Genomic DNA, 20,550 nt, shown 5'->3' on the forward strand with positions numbered 1-20,550 from the left:
GAGGCAGGAGAATCAGTTGAACCCAGGAGGCAGAGGTTGCAGTGAGCCGAGATCATGCCACTGCACTCCAGCCTGGCTGACAGAGCAAGATTCTGTCTCAAAAAAAAAAAAAAAAAAAAAGCATGGTGGCACATGCCTGTCAATCCCAGCTACTCAGGAGGCTGAGGCAGGAGAATTTCTTGAACCCAGGAGACCGAGGTTGCAGTGAGCTGAGATTGCGCCACTGCACTCCAGCCTGGGTAACAGAGTGAGACTCTTGTTTCAAAGAAAAAAAAAGCGAAAGGATATGTTGTTACTTATATAAACTTAAGAACAAAAGTATGTACTGGATACATACAAATAAAGTGAAATTATAAAACAGAGATGGGGCAAATACACACCAGTTTCAAGAGTTTGGTTCCTTTTAGGAAGAAAAAGAAAAGAGAAATGGAATATAGTGGCTGGATTAGGGAGAAGAGATAGACCAAAAAGATTTAAGAAAAATATGAGAGTATGTTTATGTGAGCAAAGTATAACTTGTGTCATTGGGAGGCAAAAAAATAAGATTGATTAAAAAAAAAAAAAAAAAAAGACCTATGATCCGGGTATTGTAGCTCATGCGTGTAATCCCAACACTTTGGAAGGCCGAGGCGGGTGGATCACGAGGTCAGGAGTTTGAGACCAGCCTGACCAACATGGGGAAACCCCATCTCTACTAAAAATACAAAAATCAGCTGTGCGTGGTGGTGCACACCTGTAATCCCAGCTACTCAGGAGGCTGAGGCAGGAGAATCGCTTGAACCTGGGAGGTGGAGGTTGCGGTGAGCCGAGATCTTGCCACTGCACTCTAGCCTGCGGGATAGGGCAAGTCTCTTGTTTCCGAAAAAAAAAAAAAAACCTATGGTAGCTTAATGAAATGGAAATAAAGCCTAACATTTGAAGTTGGTTTATTTTTTCCCCAGCTTTATTCAGGGATGATTAACAAGTAAAAGTTACATGTATTTGAGGTATACAATGTGATTTTTGATAATACATATGCATTGTGAAATGATTACAGCAATCAAGCTAATTAATGTAACAATCACCTCATAGGTATGTGAGAGACATAAGAACATGAAATTTACTCTCAGTGTATTTCAAGTATACATAATAATTATAGTCACCAAGCAGTACATTAGGTCTCCAGAACTTACTCATCTTGTAACTGAAAGTTTATACCCTTTGACCAGTATCTCACCATTTGCCTCAGCCCTCAGCCCTGGGTAACTACCATTCTAGCCTCTGTTTCTGTGAGTTGAGCTTTCTTAGATTCCACATGTGAGATCATACAGTATTTGTCTTTCTGTGTCTTGCTTATTTCATTTAACATAATATCCTCCAGGTTCATCCATGTTGTCACAGATGACAAGACTTCCTTCTTTTAAAGGCTAAATAATATTCCATTTTATGTATGTACCACGTTCTTTTTATCCATTTGTCTGTCAGTGGTCACTTAGGTTGTTTCCATATCTTGGCTATTGCGAATAATGCTGCAGTGAACGTGGGAGTGCAGATATCTCCTTGAGATAGTGATTTTATTTACTTTGCATGTAGTCCCTGAAGTGGGATTGCTAGATCATATAGTAGTTCTATTTTTAATGTTTTGAGGAACCTCCATACTGTTTTCTGTAAAGGCTGCAACAAGGGTTTATTAATTGCCAATAAAATGCTGCTGTGAAAAATAATGAGAAATATTGCACTGACGATGTTACTTGGTTACATTTCCTTTTTTGCTTTTGCGTGATTTTGATTTTGGAAGCCTTGTACGTGGTATACTGCACTGAACTAAACAGCCTTTATTGAACTTGAAATCAGCTGGAGAAGACTGGTATTGAGCACTATAGTAAGTACTGTAAAGGAAAATACCAAGTGCAATGGAAGCATAAAAGGGAGGGATGTTTCCCTCAGGAAATGACAGATGGGAGCTAGGTGACATTGGTGATGGAAATAAGTGCAATTCTCTCTTATTGTGTGATTGGTCTTGAGAATTATTGTTCTATTGGCTTTTAATAGCCTAACTTTCAACTGTGGAATTAAACTTACTGTATTTTACCAATCTAAGACTCAAAATTGTTTGTTTACATTTCAACATCTCTGAAATTGGGAGATATCTTACAATTGATGGTTTGTCACAGTTCAGTTGGCAGGTTTCTTTTTAAAGAATACATAAAATGCTGGTGCACCTTACCATCAATGGCGTCTTAGATTTGATGAAATGCAGAATATTTCTTTAGCTTGTTTTGAGGCCAGCCCATTTGCAACTTGCATTGTATTATTGTAATTCACAGATTTTAAGACCATTATAGTGGCAATTCCAGCATTTTTGGCAGGTTGAGGTGGGTGGATTGCTTGAGTCCAGAAGTTTGAGACCAGCCTGGGCAACATGGTGAGACCCTGTCTCTACAAAAAATACAAAAATTAGCCAGGCGTGATAGAGTGAGCTGGTAATCCCGGCTACTCGGGAGGTTGAGGTAGGAGAATCACTTGAGCCGGGAGGTGGAGGTTCTGGAGGTTCCAGTGAGCCATGATCTCACCACTGTACTCCAGCCTGGGTGACAGAACAAGACCCTGTCTCAAAAAAATAAAAAGACCTAGTGAATCTGATGTTTGTTAGTTATATCTCCCTTAAGATGTTATTTACCTCTGATGTACCAGATAGAATACTAAGCATTTTGTATTAATTATTATTACAGTATTGCATGTAAATTCCACCACAATTGTATAAGGTAGTATCATCAACTGAAGTTTAGAGACAGAAAGTCACATAGTTTATATTTAAAGGGGAGAAGTTCAACTCTTCTGACTCCAGTGCTTATACCTTTAACATAGCTCTGTACTGCATCCCTTAAGAAGCAAGATTCCTGGCAGACGAATCTGAGATCTTAGACACATCAGTTAAAAAATTTATTTTTGTGGCCAGGCGCAGTGGCTCACTCCTGTAATCCCAGCGCTTTGGGAGGCCTAGCGGGGCGGATCACAGGGTCAGGAGATCAAGACCATCCTGGCTGACACATTGAAACCCCATCTCTACTAAAAATACAAAAATTAGCTGGGCATGGTGGCAGGCGCCTGTAGTCCCAGCTACTCGGGAGGCTGAGGCTGGAGAATGGCATGAACCCAGGAGGCGGAGCTTGCAGTGAGCCGAGACTGTACCACTGCACTCCAGCCTGGGCGACAGAGGGAGACTCCATCTCAAAAAAAAAAAAAAAAAAAAAATTATTTTTGTTTACTGTTACTTTTCAGTAAAATGTAGCTTTTCAGAAACATTCACTATTCCATTTTGCTTTTAGTAAAAAGTAGTTGGAATATGTAAATGGTTGTAGAATTTGATAATTTTATTTCTGCAGAGTAGTTAGAAGTTCACACTGTAATATGCTGCTTTTGCAAGGAAAACAGATTTCTAGTAAATAATTTATTAATCACAGTATTAGTGTTGCTTACTTCATGTATTTGTCTTGAGTTCAGGTATAAGATTGCTAAGATTGAGAAATAATTTGATTTTACAATATTCAAATTAGTCCTTTCAGAAGTAGATCAAAGCAGAACTTTTCTTTGGGGTGGAATGAGAGTTATCAGCTGATTCAGGCATCTGGGTAAGAATTTTAGCAACATGAGGTCAAACAAGGCCAACTAAAGATATCTGGATCAGGCTTACCCAGGCGGGCTATCTTCACATTAGAAAAGCAGTATAAGGCCGGGCACAGTGGCTCACGCCTGTAATTCTAGCACTTTGGGAAGCCGAGGTGGGCAGATTGCCTGAGCTCAGGAATTCGAGACCAGCCTGGCCAACACAGTGAAACCCCGTCTCTACTAAAATACAAAAAATTATCCGGGCTTGGCAGTGTGCACCTGTAGTCTCAGCTACTCGGGAGGCTGAGGCAGGAGAATTGCTTGAACCCAGGAGGCAGAGGTTGCAGTGAGCCAAGGTCGCACCACTGCACTCCAGCCTGGGCGACAGAGCGAGACTCCGTCTCCAAAAACAAAAACAGTAATGGCTGCAGGAATTTCAGTGACAGTCTTCATGAGATCTGTCTCTTGATTCTCACTGTTTTCAGTGTGGTTGAGTTATGCCCTTTCTGTTTGGTGCACAGCTGTCTTCTTGAGATCATACTTCACTGTTGCCCTGGGAATTCCTTTTGTCTTTCTCGTATAATCTTGTTTCTTTTTTTCTCTTTTTAAAAAATTTTCAGAAGCTTCATGAGAATAGGATACCTGGGAAGCAAATGTTATATATAAAAATATAAAATATATATATATGTTTATATTAGAAAATGTATCAACAAACTTAAAATGATAGTTCAGCTCTTTCTATGGTGAAAATTTTTCTTCAGAAATTCAAAAGCATCACTCCATTTTTAAAATAGCTGTATTGACGTTTAATTTACATACCATAAAATTCACGTTTTATTTCCTAAGTATTATCTTTCATAGCATGCTGTTCTTGTTTCACAGATGCAGTATCCTCTCCTAGCTTTCTGAGCATAATTTATTTTGGAGTTCTTCCTGTACATGCTTATGCTTCCCCCAAACTCCTTTTTGTTTGTTTTGATCTCTGTCTTCCACTTTGGAGGCTTTCATCCAATATCTAGTATTCTTGATTACTGTCTATTCAGTGGGAATCTAAAAACACTGGATGCTCTGAAGGCATGGATAGGATTTGTTGACTCTGATCCTCACCATAGGGTGATTTCAGTGGGCTTAGGTTGGGGAATCTACAATGTTAGGATCCTTAGGTCTCTTCTCTTGGCTGGTCAGGTTGCCCAAAGGTGAGTCTTCCAAACTCCTGCCTAAAGGATAGCAGTGTGGTTGCCTGCATTCTGGAAGCCTCGTTGGGAGTTCTAGCTGGGGGAACTTCTATATTCAGCATTTAATATGTTACAGTCATTTAATCCCTTGTTTTTGGTACAATCTTGTGCTCTCAACTGTGTCTGGCATCTTCCTTCCAGGGAGCCTCTGTTTTATCTTTTCCAGTTAGTATGCCTCCAGATTTATGCAAGGATGAACAAGAGGCAGCTGTTCATCAATGTGAGCTAGACACAGGATATAGGACTCTACCTGCTTCTCAGACTGCTTTTCTCTTTATTTTTCTGCGTCACTCCCATCCTTTTATCACCAACTTCCTCACTTGCTTTTCATCTTTCAGAATGTTGATATATCCCCTGTTCTGTTCTCCCTTCTAGATTTGTACCTTTAATTTATTTTTAAATTCCTGGTTACAGTGGAGTTTGAGAAAGGAATGAAATGAAGAAGGATAAGAGATGCTCATTGTTAATCTGCCATCTTAACCCAGAATCTATTCTTAAAGGGCAGGGGCTTTGTCTGGTTTATCTCTAAATTTCAACCCATAAAGGAATCTGTGACATAGTATATACTTAATAAATGTTTGGATGGTTAAGTCTTATTTTGTACCTGTATTAGTTATCTACCACTGCATATTAAATTATTCCAAAACATAGTGACTCAAAACAATAAACTATCTCACACAGTTTCCATGAGTTAGGAGTGACTTCACTGGTTCTAGCTCATGAGGCTGCATTCATCTCAAGTCCTTACAGGGCCTGGGGGATTCACTTCCAGTATGACTCACTTAATTGATAACAACTTAGTTCTGGAGGCCTCAGTTCCTTGCCATGTGGACCTCTCTATAAGGCTGGGTAAGTATCCTCACAACATTGTGGCTGGCTTCCTCCAGAGCAGGGATTAATGAGAGAGCAGGGTAGAAGATGTAATAACATTAAGACCTAGCATTGAAAGTTACATTCTTTTTATTTTTATAATATCCTATTGGTTACTCAGATTACTTGATATTCAGTATGGGAAGGGACTGTACAAAGCTCTGAATCCCATATGTCAAGACTCATTGGGGACCATCTCAATGGCTGGCTACCACAGTTTCTGACTTAAGCTAGAAATAAAAAGAGTATATTAAATCCAAAGTAAGCAGAAAGTAAGAAATAATAAAGATTAGAGCAAAATTTAATTTAAAAACTACAGAGTATCGGACGGGCGCGGTGGCTCAAGCCTGTAATCCCAGCACTTTGGGAGGCCGAGATGGCTGGATCACAGGTCAGGAGACTGAGACCATCCTGGCTAACACTCTGTGAAACCCCGCCTCTACTAAAAATACAAAAACTAGCTGGGCTGAGGTGGCGGCTTCTGTAGTCTCCAGCTACTCTGGGAGGCTGAGGCAGGAGAATGGCGGAACGGGAGGCGGAGTTTGCAGCAGCTGAGATCCGCCACTGCACTCCAGCCTGGGCGCCAGAGCGCAGACTCCATCTCAAAAAAAAAAAAAAAAAACTACAGAGTATCAACAATGAAGCCAACTGTTGGTTGTTTAAAAAATTAGTAGAATTAATAAACCTCAGGTAAGATTAATCAGGAAGTTAGGGAAAGCAGATTACCAGCATCAGGAATGAAGCGGGGTATCACTAAAGATTCTTCAGAATTGAAAGATTAATAAGGAATGGTATGAACAACTTTATGCCACTAATTTGATAACTTAGATGAAATAAATTCCCTTTGACAAGCCACAGCTTTACCAAAATTGGACTCAAAAGAAGTCTGAATAGCCTTCTGTATCAAAGAAATTGAATTCATAATTCCTCCTCACAAAACTGCAGTCCCAAATGATTTCACTAGTGAGTTTTTTTTCTAACATATAAGGAATATAACATCAATCTTTCACAATTCTTCAGAAAATAAGTGCTGGGTTTCCCCCACTCCCCTGCATTTCTCTCTTTTTTTTTTTTTAGATGGAGTCTCACCTCTGTTGCCCAGCTGAGTGCAACACAGGATCTCTGCTCACTGCAGCTCCCAGGTTCAAGCATTGTCCTGCCTCAGCTCACAAGTAGCTGGGACTACAGTGCATGCACCACACCACACCCAGCTAATTTTTGTGTTTTTAGTAAAGAGACAGGGTTTCACCATATTGGCCATCAGTTCTCAAACTCCTGACTTCATGACCCGCCTTCCTCAATCTCCCAAAGTGCTGGGATTACATGTGTAAGCTACCACACTCAGAAATTTTTTTGAGATGGAGTTCGTTTCTGTCGCCTGCAGGCTGGAGTGCAGTGGCCGGATCTCACTCACTGCAACTCCGGCCCCAGGTCTTCAGCACCACATTCTCCTGCTCCCAGTTCTCGAGTAGCTGGGACTACAGGTGCCCCAATTTCCAGCTAGTTTTTGTATTTTTTAGTAGAGACGGGTTTCACCCTCGTGTTAGCCAGGATGGTCTCATCTCCTGACCTCGGGTGATCCGCCTATCTCGCCTCCCAAAGCATAGGGATTACAGGCTTGAGCCACCAAGGCCTGCCTAGGAGCCACCACGCCCGGCCCAGATTGTTTTCTAAATTTTTTTTTTTTTTTTTTTTTTTTTTTGAGACAGGCTGTGTCACCTAGGCTGGAATGCAATAGTGTGATCACAGCTCACTGCAGCCTCAACCTCCTGGGCTGTGCTGCTCAGGCTGGTCTCGAACTCCTGTGCTCAAGCAATTCTCCCATCTGGACCTCCCAAAACGCTGGAATTATAGGCATAAGCCAACATGCCTGGCCCCAGTTCATTTTCTGAGGCTGGTATACCTGGTACTAACACCTGACAAAGACAATATAATCCTCTCAACAGGAAAATTATTTGACTCATTTTAAACATTCTCGTGATAAAAATTTATAACAAACTAGTAATAAAAGGAAATTTCTTCAGCTAATTAAAAACACGTAGAAAAACATACAGGCATCATCATACTTCTGTGGTGAAGAGATTGAACGCTTTTGCCCTAAATTCAAGAAGAAGGCAAGGATGCTTGCTCTCATTATTTCTATTTAGTAATCATACTGGAGGTCCCAGGCAGTGGCAAAACAAGAAAAGGAAATAAAAGGCATAATTTGTAAAGGAAGAAATAAAACTATCTCTATTATTACGTAGAAGACATAATACTCTTAATAAAAAAATTCTAAAGAATCTACCAAAACAAGCCCCATTAAAATTATTAGAATTAATACATCAATTTAGTGAGGCCACAGGATGCTAACTGCATATACAAAAATGAATACTAGCACTATAACAAATAATACCAGCATTCAACAATTGAAAAACAATTTAAGTGCCATTCATAACATAAAACATAATTTTTAGGAATAAATGTAAAGATGTGCATGGCCCTTACGCTGAAAGCTACAAAGCATTACTGAGAAAGACAAGGAAGGTAAAGAGGTGTTCTTGGACCAGAAGTCTCAAATTGTTAAGAATTTTATTCTCCCCAAATTGATCTATAAACTCAATACAATAGAAATCCCATCAGGCTTACTTTGGGAGGCTGAGGTGGGTGGATTGCCTGAGCTCAGGAGTTTGCAACCAGCCGAGGCAACATGGTGAAACCCCATCTCTACTAAAATACAAAAAAAATTAGCCGGGCATGATGGTGTGCGCCTGTAGTCCCAGCTACTCGGGAGGCTGAAGCAGGAGAATTGCTTGAACCTGGGAGGCAGAGGTTGCAGTGAGCCAAGATACCACTGCACTCCAGCCTGGGTGACAGAGCAAGACTCTGTCTCAAAAAAATAATTTTTTATATATATATAGTTTATATAGTTTATATATATATATATAAAATTGTCAAGCTGATTCTAAGATTTATATGCTGGTACGAAGAACCTAGCATTTCTATTTTGAAGAGCCAAAAACTCTCTTAAAGAAGAACAAAGTTGGTGGATTTATACTACCTGGTTTCAAGACGTGCTGTAAAACTACTGAAATCAAAAACAGTGATACTGGGGTAAAGACTGTCAGGTTACAGAACAGCTACCAGAATAGACCCATTAATGTGGCTAGTTGATTTTTGACAAAGGGCCCAACATAATAGAATGCCAAAAAGGTTAGTCTTCTCAATAAATGATGTAACAACTGGATATTTGTATAAAAAAATTAACCTTAACACCACACAGAAAATTTAGTTCAGAGTTTATCCCAGGATAAGACATTAAAACTGGGAAATTTCCAAGAGAAAATGGGGAAAATATTCATGATCTTGGACGAGGCAAAGATATTTTTCTTGTTTCAAGACAGGATCTCCTTATCACCTGGACTGAAGTGCAGTGGGTGATCTTGGCTCATTGCAACCTCTGCCTCCCTAGTTCAAGCGGCTCTCCCAACTCAGCCTTCTGAGTAGCTGGGACCACAGGTGCATGCCACCACACCTGGGTAATTTTTGAATTTTTAGTAGAGACGAGGTTTTACCATGTTGGCCAGGCTGGTCTCGAACTCCCTGATCTCAAGTGATGCACCCACCTAGGCCTCTCAAAGTGCTGGGATTACAGGCATAAACCACTGCACCCGGCCAGGATTTCTTAATAAATCGAAAACCATTGCAATTAAAAGCTTCTCCTTTTGAGAACACCATTAAGAAAATGACAAGGCAGCCAGGGGCACTGGCTCACACCTATAATCCCAACACTTTGGGAGGCCTAGGCAAGAGAATTGCTTGAGGCCAGGAGTTTGAGACCAGCCTGGCCAACATAGCAAAAAAAATTTTTTTTGATTAGCTGAGCGTGGTGGTGCATGCCTCTAGTCCCAGCTTCTTAAGAGGATGAGAAGATTACTTGAGCCCAGGAGTTAGAGGTTGTGGTAATAATTATCACCAGTGCACTCCCTCCAGGGCAACAGAGCGAGACTTTGACTCTTTAAAAAAAAAAAAAAAAAAAAAAAACAAGCTACAACTGAGAGAACACATTTGCAAAACATAACAGAACAATACTTATATCCAGAATATATGAAAAATGTACATAACTCAGAAATAGAAAAAAAGTAGCAATAAAAATCACATGCTTAACAAAAGAATATGTGTGGTTGGGTGCGGTAGCTCACGCCTGTGATCCCAGCACTTTCAGAGGCTGAGGCGGGCAGATCACCTGACGTCAGGAGACCAGCCCAGCCCAACCAACATGGTGAAACCCTATCTCTACTAAAAGTACAAAAATTAGCCGGGCATGGTGGCAGTCACCTGTAGTCCCAGCTACTCAGGAGGCCGAGGCAGGAGAATTGCTTGAACCCAGGCAGCAGAGGTTGCAGTGAGCCAAGATTGCACCATTGCACTCCAGCCTGGGCGACGAGCAAAACTCCGTCTCAAAAAAAAAAAAAAAAATTTAAAAGAGTATATGTGAATGGTCATTAAGCCCTTGAGAAGATGCAGAACATCGTTGGCCATTCAGGAAATTCAGAAAGAACCACAGGGAAATACCACCCATAAGTACTAGATTGACTAAATTTAAAAGACTGAAAATAAATGTTGACAAAGATTTGAAGCAACTAGAAATGGGAGGAGTGTAAAATGGTAAAACTACTTTGAAAAATAGTTCGGCGGCCGGACGCAGTGGCTCACGCCTGTAGTCTCAGCACTTTGGGAGGCCTAGACAGGCAGATCAGTTTAGGTCAGGAGTTCAAGACCAGCCTGGCCAACATGGTGCACTCCGTCTCTACTAAAAATACAAAAAAATTAGCTGGCGTGGTGGCGCATGCCTATAATCCCAACTACTCGGGAGGCTGAGGCAGGAGAATAGCTTGAAACCAGGGAGACAGAGGTTGCAGTTAGCCGAGATTACGCCACTACACTCCAGCAGCCTGGGCAACAGAGCAAGACTCCGTCCAAAAATAAAGAAAAGAATTGTTATGGCTATTCTTGTTTCATTGTGCTTTCTTGTTAATTATAGTATCTTAAGTTCCAGAGGGAGAGAGGATTACATCCTGTTGATATTTTGACTGAAAGTGCTTTGAATTTGAAGATTAATTCGGGGATAATTTACATGAATAGGGTGTATTACTCCATTTATTTGATCTTCTATAGTATCTTTCAGTAATAGAGATACTTATTGCTTCCATAGGTCTTACATACCTTTTGTTTAGATTTCATCTCAAATGCCTTATGTTTTTTGTTGTGATCATAAGTGATATATTTTTAAATTACGTTTTAAGTAGGGTGCTAGTGTATAATAATATAATTTATTTTTATATGTAGACCTTAAATCTAGCAACATTGCTGAATTATTAATTCTGTAATTTGTCCATAGATTTTATTGGGTTTTCTATGCACACAATTAATGTTGTGAAGGGTAATAGTTTTGTTTCTCTCTTTCCATCCTTTTCACTTTTTATTCTCCTAATTTGCTTTGCTGTGCTAGCTGGAACTTCCTATAAAATGAAGTTGAATTTACCATAGAGTTTTTTTTTTTTCTTTTTTATGTATCTGCCAGGTTGTAATACCATAGAGTTTTGGTAAATAACTTTTACCAGATTAGGGAAGTTCCCTTCTCGTCCTGGTACAATAAGAGTATTTACTTCAGTGCTGAATTTTATCAAATGCTTGCTTTTTGGGGACTGCCATCTATGGAAATGATTATATGCTTATTTCCTGTAACATGTTAATGTAGTATATTTTATTGATAGATGTTTTAAATGTTAAATGTAAACATTTTTCAGTAATAATTAGCTAATTTGTGAAAGGGAAAGAATAAAATACATATATATGTAGGTTTATTAAATATTAATAATTCATCCGAGGGACAGAAAAGCAAATATTTGATCATTAAAATTTATTCCTAATTCAAAACTATATTTGCTGATTTCAACCCATTCTTTATGAGTTTTTTATTACTAAATTTAATTTTTACCTCAAATGCCCACCTTCCTGTACAGAAGATGGTCAATAGTAAAATGATTCAGAGTGTAGTGGAATAAACAGGGAAGATAGTAGAAGAGGGTTAAACAGGAGAAATAATTCTAGCATGTTTGTTTAGTAGTTACAAGTAATTACAGCTTTATGGTATCTGAAATATTAGTTGTGAATGCTGGTGTTATAGCAATCCAATGAATGAATTTTACCTGTAGGATTAAAAGAAAGGCAAATTAAGCATATTATTCACTATATATTTATTTTTCTTTATTTACTTTTTAAAAATTAACCCAGATCAATATGTGCCAAGAACTTAAACATTATAAACATAAACTTATATTTGGTATGTGTCCTGTCAGCCTTCCTTTTTGTGCACTATAATATTCTAACATTTTTCAGTAGAAGAATATAATGTATATATATTTAAAACTATTATGGATTTGAATAAGATACCCAGAATACTGTTACAATCTTAACAGTCTCTCTCTTTTTTTTTTTTAATTAGTTAGAAACGGGAAATGTTTCTAAAGTTTATTTGGATGGAAGTTTAGCAGTGAGTATTGATTTCTCTTATCTTTTTCACAGAAGTACTCATGGGCCGGGTGCGGTGGCTCACGCCTGTAATCCCAGCACTTTGGGAGGCCGAGGCGGGTGGATCATTTGAGGCCAGGAGTTTGAGACAAGCCTGGCCAACATGGTGAAACCCCGTCTCCACTAAAAATACAAAAATTAACTGGGTGTGGTGGCATGCACCTGTAATTCCAGCTCTTGGGAGGCTGAGGCACAAGAATTGCCTGAACCTGGGAGGCAGAGGTTGCAGTAAGCCGAGATCACGCCACCACACTCCAGCCAGGATGACAGAGGGAGACACTGTCTCAAAAATAGATGAATAAATAAATAAAAATGAAAAATAAGTACTCATGGATGTATACCAAAAAAATAAATACACACACATACGTACACAAACACACACACATACACAGGAACATTCATTGGAATATTGTTTGTAATAGTAAAAAATAACCCATAACTCTCCCTTAGGGGATATAAAGTACATCCATACAATGGGATATCTTGCAGCTATGAGAGAGAATGATATAGTTTCATATTAGTACATACAAGGCACAGTATAGTGTTTCTAATGTTTTACCATTTGTGTTATTTTTTATTAAGAGGGGAAGGGAGTACCTATTTACTTAATTATCATGCACCCATACTGTAATATAGTGTGCAGCAATTAAAAGAGTGTACTAACATGAAAAGATCTCTAAGATGTATTGTTAATTTTTAAAATAATGATAAAATGAGTCATAGAATGTTTATCATCTGATTTCATCTAAAAAGTTATTCCTACATTTTTATCTTTGTAAATTAGTATTAATTTTTATTTTTTAATCACCTTTCTGACAAATCTAAGTGCATATTAAAAGGAGAGGTTGTGTACATATCTAAGTACTAACAATGGTTACTTATTAGAGATATTTGGAGGTGGGAGGTTCAGACTGGAGAGGGTCTTTACTTTGTGTATCTCTGTATTGTTTGAGTTTTTATGATGAAACTTTATTCATGTATTGTGTAATAAAGAAGTAAAAAACAGTATGCACTCAGTACCAAAAATGAAGTTATAAAGATAAAAGTGTTTTTTCATAGTAAAAAATGTATTTAAAAAAAAATTTTTTTTTTGAGATGAAACGTCTTGCTCTGTCACCCAGGCTGGAGTGCAGTGGCACAATCTCGGCTCACTGCAACCATTGCCTCATGGGTTCAAGTGATTTTCTGGCCTTAGCCTCCTGAGTAGCTGGGATTACAGGCGTCTGCCACCACACCCAGCTAATTTTTGTATTTTTTAGTAGAGATAGGGTTTCACCATGTTGGCCAGGCTGATCTTGAACTCCTAATTTCAAGTGATCTGTGCACCTTGGACTCCCAAAGTGCTGGGATTACAGGCGTGAGCCACTGTACCCAGACAAGATAACTTCTTTTTTTTTTTGAGACAGAGCCTCACTCTGTCACCCAGACTAGAGTGCAGTGGCATGATCTCCGCTCACTGCAACCTTGGCCTCCCAGGTTCAAGCCATTCTCAAGCCTCGGTCTCCTGAGTAGCTGGGATTACAGGCGCACGCCACCACACCCGGCTAATTTTTTTGTAATTTCAGTAGAGATGGGGTTTCACCAGGTTGCTTAGGCTGGTTTTGAACTCCTGAGCTCAGGCAGTCCGTCTCTTTTGGCCTCCCAAAGTGCTGGGATTATAGGTGTGAGCCACCATGCCCGGCCAAAAATATTTTAAAGAAAATAAAATACCCACAGTAGCCTCACCACCCACATTTATCCAGAGATAACTACTGTTAAAGCTTTGAAAATATCTTCCCAGAGGTAAGGGACATTTTATGGAGGACATTTAATGTTAAACCAAGGAAAGCAAGAGAAGGATCCCCACGTAACAAGTTTACACTCCTGACCTCATGATCCGCCCGCCTCGGCCTCCCAAAATTCTGGGATTACAGGTGTGAGCCACCAACCTGGCCAACATGGTAAAACCTCGTCTCTACTAAAAATGCAAAAATTAGCTGGACATGGTGGTGGGTGCCTGTAATCCCAGCTACTCTACTCGGGAGGCTGAGGCAGGAGAATTGCTTGAACCTGGGAGGGGGAGATTGCAGTGAGCCAAGATTGCGCCATTGCACTCCAGCCTGGGCCACAGAGTGAGACTCTGTCTCAAAAAAAAAAAAAAAAAATGTTTACACGTAGCTGAACAGTGGGCATTTTGTTTGTTTTTTGTTTTTTTGAGTAGAAAAATGACATGTAACTCACTGTCTTATGGTTTTACTTTTTGTTGTATCCCCAGTGCCTATATAACACATAATAGCCATTAATAAGTATGTGTCTAAGAAATGAGTGATGGTGGCCAGGTGCAGTGGCTCACGCCTGTAATCCCAGCCCTTTGGGAGGCTGAGGTGGGTGGATCACGAGGTCAGGAGATCGAGACCATCCTGGCTAACATGGTGAAACCCGTCTGTACTAAAAAATACAAAAAATTAGCCAGGCGTGGTGGCAGGCGCCTGTAGTCCCAGCTACTTGGGAGACTGAGGCAGGAGAATGGCGTGAACCCGGGAGGCAGAGCTTGCAATGAACCGAGATCGTGCCACACCACCAGGGCGAGGGCGAGAATCTGCCTTTTAAAAAAAAAAAAAAAAAAAAAAAGAAAACGAAAAATGAGTAATGGTGATCTGCTAACCATTGGTGAAACTCTTCTAGTTCCAAAACCTATGGTTAAGAAATCATATTGGTTGACTGTTAAAAAACCACCCATTGCTCAATAATATTGGACAGATAACCCTTAATATTACTATCTGTAAGCTGAGCGCAGTGGCTCATGCCTGTAATTCCAGCACTTTGGGAGGCCGAGGGGGACGGATCACCTGAGGTCAGGAGTTCGAGACCAGCCTGACCAACATGGAGAAACCCCATCTCTACCAGAAGTGCTAAATTGTCTGGGCGTGGTGGCACATGCCTGTAGTCCCAGCCACTTGAAAGGCTGAGGCAGGAGAATCGCTTGAACCCAGGAGGTGGAGGTTGCAGTGAGCTGAGATTTGTGCCATTGCACTCTAGCCTGGACAACAAGAGCGAAAGTCTGTCTCAAAAAAAAATTATATATATATAAAATATTTTATGTATATATATGTGTGTGTGTGTATGTATATGTATATGTATATTATTATCTGTAGCTTAGATTAGCACCAACGACTAATACCACTGTTTTTTCAAATCATTACAAGACAGGGAAAATCTCATTAGAATAGACAGTCTAGGGTGGCATAGAAAGCCTTGTTTAAGAAATAATACTGGCCAAGTGTGGTGGCTAACACCTGTAATCCTACCACTTTGGGAGGCTGAGGTGGGAGGATCACTTGAGCTCAGGAGATGGAAACCAGCCTGAACAATATAGTGAGACCTTGCTTCTATTTAAAAAGAAATAATACCTAACCATCTCACCAGCCTTCTTTGTATCTTACAAGCCTTGTCTCACCCAGAACACTTCTCTATAGAGAATGGAATGAATCAGTTACTTATGATGAAAGAGATAGGTAATAAAAACTGTAGTATCTGGCCATTCTGTATTTGTGCCTCAGAGGTCAAATTAAAACTGCTTAATTTTGGAAATTTGTGTGTACATAAATGTGCATAAGGGATCATTTTAAATAGATAGTTATCATGGAGCCTAAGATGAAATTTCTGAATTTTTTAGGGAAACATTAATTTGTATTATTTGTGTTTTTCTTCTTAGTTTCTGCCACTGCCTTCTACAAAGCACAACCTGTAATTCAGTTCATGTGTGAAGTTCTTGATATTCATAATATTGATGAGCAACCAAGACCTCTGACTGATTCTCATCGGGTAAAATTCACCAAAGAGATAAAAGGTGAATTAATTAGCATTTAGCACAACTTAACTATAAAATGCATGGATATAACAACCTTTTATTAAAATGTTTTTTTGTATAATTAAAATCTATTTATGTAGCATAACCAGTAAAACTATACATCAATTATAAAATAAAATATTACATTAAATTCATTACTATAACATCTTAGGTGGTATTTGAAAGAAATGCCAAGTAATGGAGTTAGTATCACTGCCAGCTAATTTTTTGTTAATACTTTCCCTTACTAGCTGAAGGGATAAGAATGTCTCGTGGGAAAATGCTTTAGTAATACTGTTAAAAGTAGGAAGCTGACTCCAAAAATATTTGTTATTTTAGAACTAGAATCATTCTTTGAACATATTCTAATATAATTACTTCCTTATTTTTCTGAAATGATATTTATTTCAGTCCTTTGAAAATGTATTAATGTGGGGCTAGCCTGTTTCATGTGTTATTCTAGAATTATAGTTATTTAATATAAGTTATAGAGTTGACTGTTGATCTTATCTGTTATGCTCAGTAGCTAAAATTTGTACAGTGCTGTTGCATCATATGTACATTTAATTCAGATAAATTCATCTCTACATGGCTGCCCAAAAATAAAAACAAAAAATAATTTTAATAGTGTACTGAAATCTATATTTTATATGTATTTAGTCTGATACTCTCTAATCAGAATGAGTAGGATAAATTGTATTTATATTGTTAGATCTTAAATAGCCAGAAATAATAATGTTGTTTTTATTTTAAGATTTTACCTATTTATTGCAGATAATTTTCAGCTTGTGTTTGAATGAAGCATTTAAGTTTGTTCACTGAACATCTTTCAGTTCCCCCAGATCAATTAGAGTAGTTTAATACATTCTGCTTGCGCCAGTAATCATTCATTATTTGCCATTCAGTAACCAAGAGAGAGATAGTCATTGTAATAAAACATTAAAAGGAAGATCCACCCTGCTTCAAAAATAAACATCCATTTATCTCAAGTTATTTAAATGCCAAAATAAGAAACTGTTTATGTAACTGTTTTGCAACCATACCATTGTCCTTTCATAATTTGTATTAACTGCACAGCTAGCATTGTCAGGAGGTTAGTGCATTACCTACCATTAATATGTGATCATCTAAACGCCATGGTTTCCAGTGGAGTTGCTGCTTAGTTACCACCTCTGATATCATGAAGTCACTTACATTATTTTGCGGTAACTATGCAATCAACTCATATCACCACTCTATCACAGAAAATACAAGATGTACAGAACAAGGATTCAACTGCTGCCCGAAGAGCATGGACTCGATCTTAACTTCAACTGCTCAGGGGCCCAAAGAAATGACTGAAAAAATGACTAGAAAGCATAATAAAGTTGATGTTATAGTGAAGGTAAAGCCAAGTTTATAGGTTAAATATTTATTAAAGCCAAAAGTGTTTTTTTGGTTGGATGGAGGGTTTGGGGAGGGACCTGGGCAGAGAATTATCTAGTCCACTTTTTAAAAATTTCAGCTTTTTGCTAGCCCCTAGATTTTTGGTCTAATTCTTAGGTACCTATGATCCTAGTTTGGGGATGGAAAAATCTGGGTTGGATCCAGTTGACAAACTGATTATTTTTTCTTCGTTCCAAGTAAAATAGTGCTTTTTTAAAAAAAAATTTTAAAAGGCTCTTTAAAGTATATCATGTATTCCTACTACAGTAACCCAAGAGAATAAGAGTTTTATGTTCTGTCCTGTATCTATGGGTTTTTTAGCTGGTATGAAGAATTTGATGCTAGCTGTTAAATATTGACTCAAAGTATACAATAAAGAATTGATTTTCTTAGTATATTCATCTTACTCCAGTTGAACTTGTACCAAAATATTTAATAATAACTTTGAAGTGGTTTCTTTATCCAGTAACTCATGATAGTTAAACAGCAGAAATATTGGGGAAAATGTATGGTAAAAGTACCATATATATATATTAGTGCCAACTTATTTTTAGTAAAAGTTTACTTTATAGGCTCGGAGAACCTTATTAATATTTTTTTTAATTTGAAGAGTTGAAAATAAATTGCTAAGTGGTGCAAATAACAGAAATTTGTTTTAGACTTTTCTATTGTGTTCTCCCCTGAACATAGTATTTTTACATCTTGTTTACTTCATATTATTAGTATTTCCTTCTTTTTTTTTTTTTTTTTTTGAGACAGAGTCTCACTCTGTGGCCCAGGCTGGAGTGCAGTGGCCGGATCTCAGCTCACTGCAAGCTCCGCCTCCCGGGTTTACGCCATTCTCCTGCCTCAGCCTCCCAAGTAGCTGGGACTACAGGCGCCCGCCACCTACAGGCGCCCGCCACCTCCCCCGGCTAGTTTTTTGTATTTTTTAGTAAAGACGGGGTTTCACCGTGTTAGCCAGGATGGTCTCGATCTCCTGACCTCGTGATCCGCCCGTCTCGGCCTCCCAAAGTGCTGGAATTACAGGCTTGAGCCACCACGCCCGGCCAGTATTTCCTTCTTTTAAGATCCTCCTTTGATAGTATTTTATTTTCTAGTCTCCTTTATAATATAAAGACGTAGTAATTCTCTAGTTGATCTGACATTTTTGTCTTATAAAGGTAGTTTTAATGAAAAACTACTACTCACTGATTCAAGGAGGACCACTTCTGAAGAAAAACAAACCCATACCAATCTGGTACAGGGATGGATACCATGTCCATTTAACGTCTTAATTTGTTCTGATCTATCAGAAGAAAATATCATTTATATGATTGATCTTTGTGTTTGGTACTAATTTTCTTACCTAATTGCAGGTAGCAGTTAGGTAAGAAAATACATTTTACCACATCAGGCATTCTCAACCTCAGCAGCATTGACATTTTGGGCTGGATAATTCTTTGTTGGGATTGGGGGTAGGGCTGTTCTGTGCATTACAGGATATTTCATACTATCCCTGGCCTCTACTCAATAGAAAGTAGTAACATCCCCAGTCGTGCCAATCAAAAATATCTCCAGACATTGCCAAATGTCGCCTGGGGGACAGATTGGCCTCTGGCTAAGAACCACTGCAGTATAGGAATCACAAATATAAAAGAGAAATATGACAAAGAATAATAACCATAAATATTATCAGGGAACTAAAAGTTGTTCTCCATCTACGCCATTTTGTACTTTATCCTTTGAAGTCTAGGCCAAACTTTAGAAAGGAGATGCTTATCTGTGACCTCTGTGTACCTGTTAACTCTTCTTTAGGCCAAGACTGCCCTGACTACATGTAGACACTTAAATTTAAATTAATTAAAATTAAGGCCAGGTGTGGTGGCTCACGTCTGTAATCTCAACACTTTGGGAGGCCGAGGTGGGTGGATCAACTGAGGTCAGGAGTTTGAGACCAGCCTGACCAACATGGTGAAACCCCATCTCTGCTAAAAATACAAAAATTAACTGGGCGTAATGGTGGGTGCCTGTAATCCCAGCTAATCGGGCGGCTGAGGCAGGAGAATCGCTTGAACCCTGGAGACAGAGGTTGCAGTGAGCCAAGATCGCGTCATTGCACTCTGAGCTGGGCAACAAGAGCGAAAAACTCAAAAAAAAAAAAAATCTATATATAAAGAAATAAAATTAGATTTTCAGTTTCTTAGGTACACCAGCTACATTTCCTATGCTTAGTAACATGTTATTAGTGATTACCATATTAGCATAGATGTAGAACATTCCATCATCTCAAGAAAATTCTCTTTGACAGCACTGCTTCAGAAAATTCATCTCGAAGAACTTCAGTCAATGGCTTAAAGCCCGTTTCTTCACATGCTAGAGCAGGCCTGGGATCCTTGAACTCCTAGAGTCCACAGATGGACTGCAGGGATCCAATAACTCCTAAAATCACATGCTAAATAATGTATATGTGCATTTTGCTGAGAGTTTATTGCTTACGTCAGATTCTCAAAGGGGTCTTGACTCCGTAAGAGGATAGGGATCGCCTACTTTAGGAATTATTTTGGTTGCATTTGATTTTTAATAGTATTGGAAAAGAGCTGTGTCACTATATTATACTTCTATAAAATTGTCACTTCCGTTAAAAATGCCTGGTATTTTTTTCTCCTGCTTTATAAATCTTTAAAGGGCTTCTTTCTTGAGCTTTATGAAATTCTGATCTTTAATCAGTATGTGATGACTGGGCTAGGTAAATATCACATAATTTGAAATTATGGAATACCTTGAGAATTATTGGAATTCCTCTTTCATTCCACCTTCCCTCTCCCAGCATAAATACCTGAATTTATTGTAAACAGTGATTTTTATTAATGGAAGATTTTGGCCCTTGATCTATGGGCTTTGCAAATTTTACGATTTTATTTTTTAATGTATAGGCTTGATGGGGTAAGGAAAAATTTTGCCATTAGGTCTGTCATGATTGTGACCATTATTAGCAATGTTATATGTAAAATCTGGTGTTTATATCGTATTGCCTGTATCACATAATTT

At 38.7% G+C, this 20,550-nt stretch overlaps 1 protein-coding gene across 13 annotated transcripts in view; it reads left to right on the plus strand.

Annotated features, from left to right (window-relative positions):
* The window catches only part of LOC101005189 (argonaute RISC catalytic component 3), a 141,777-nt gene that overhangs the window by 57,280 nt on the left and 63,947 nt on the right, over positions 1 to 20,550 (plus strand). For 7 of the 13 annotated variants that reach the window (XM_021939319.2, XM_003891585.3, XM_021939325.2 and 4 more), the window contains one exon: positions 15,961 to 16,095. In XM_021939319.2, coding sequence (XP_021795011.1) covers positions 15,961 to 16,095 — 135 coding nt within the window. Of the gene's footprint in view, positions 1 to 1,552; positions 1,862 to 12,180; positions 12,229 to 15,960; positions 16,096 to 20,550 lie in introns of those variants that run through there. The other 6 variants (XM_021939335.1, XM_021939336.2, XM_017959711.3 and 3 more) reach the window with 3 other exon arrangements.

The sequence above is a fragment of the Papio anubis genome, chromosome 1 (assembly GCF_008728515.1).
Source record: "Papio anubis isolate 15944 chromosome 1, Panubis1.0, whole genome shotgun sequence".
NCBI classification, from domain to species: Eukaryota; Metazoa; Chordata; class Mammalia; order Primates; family Cercopithecidae; genus Papio; species Papio anubis.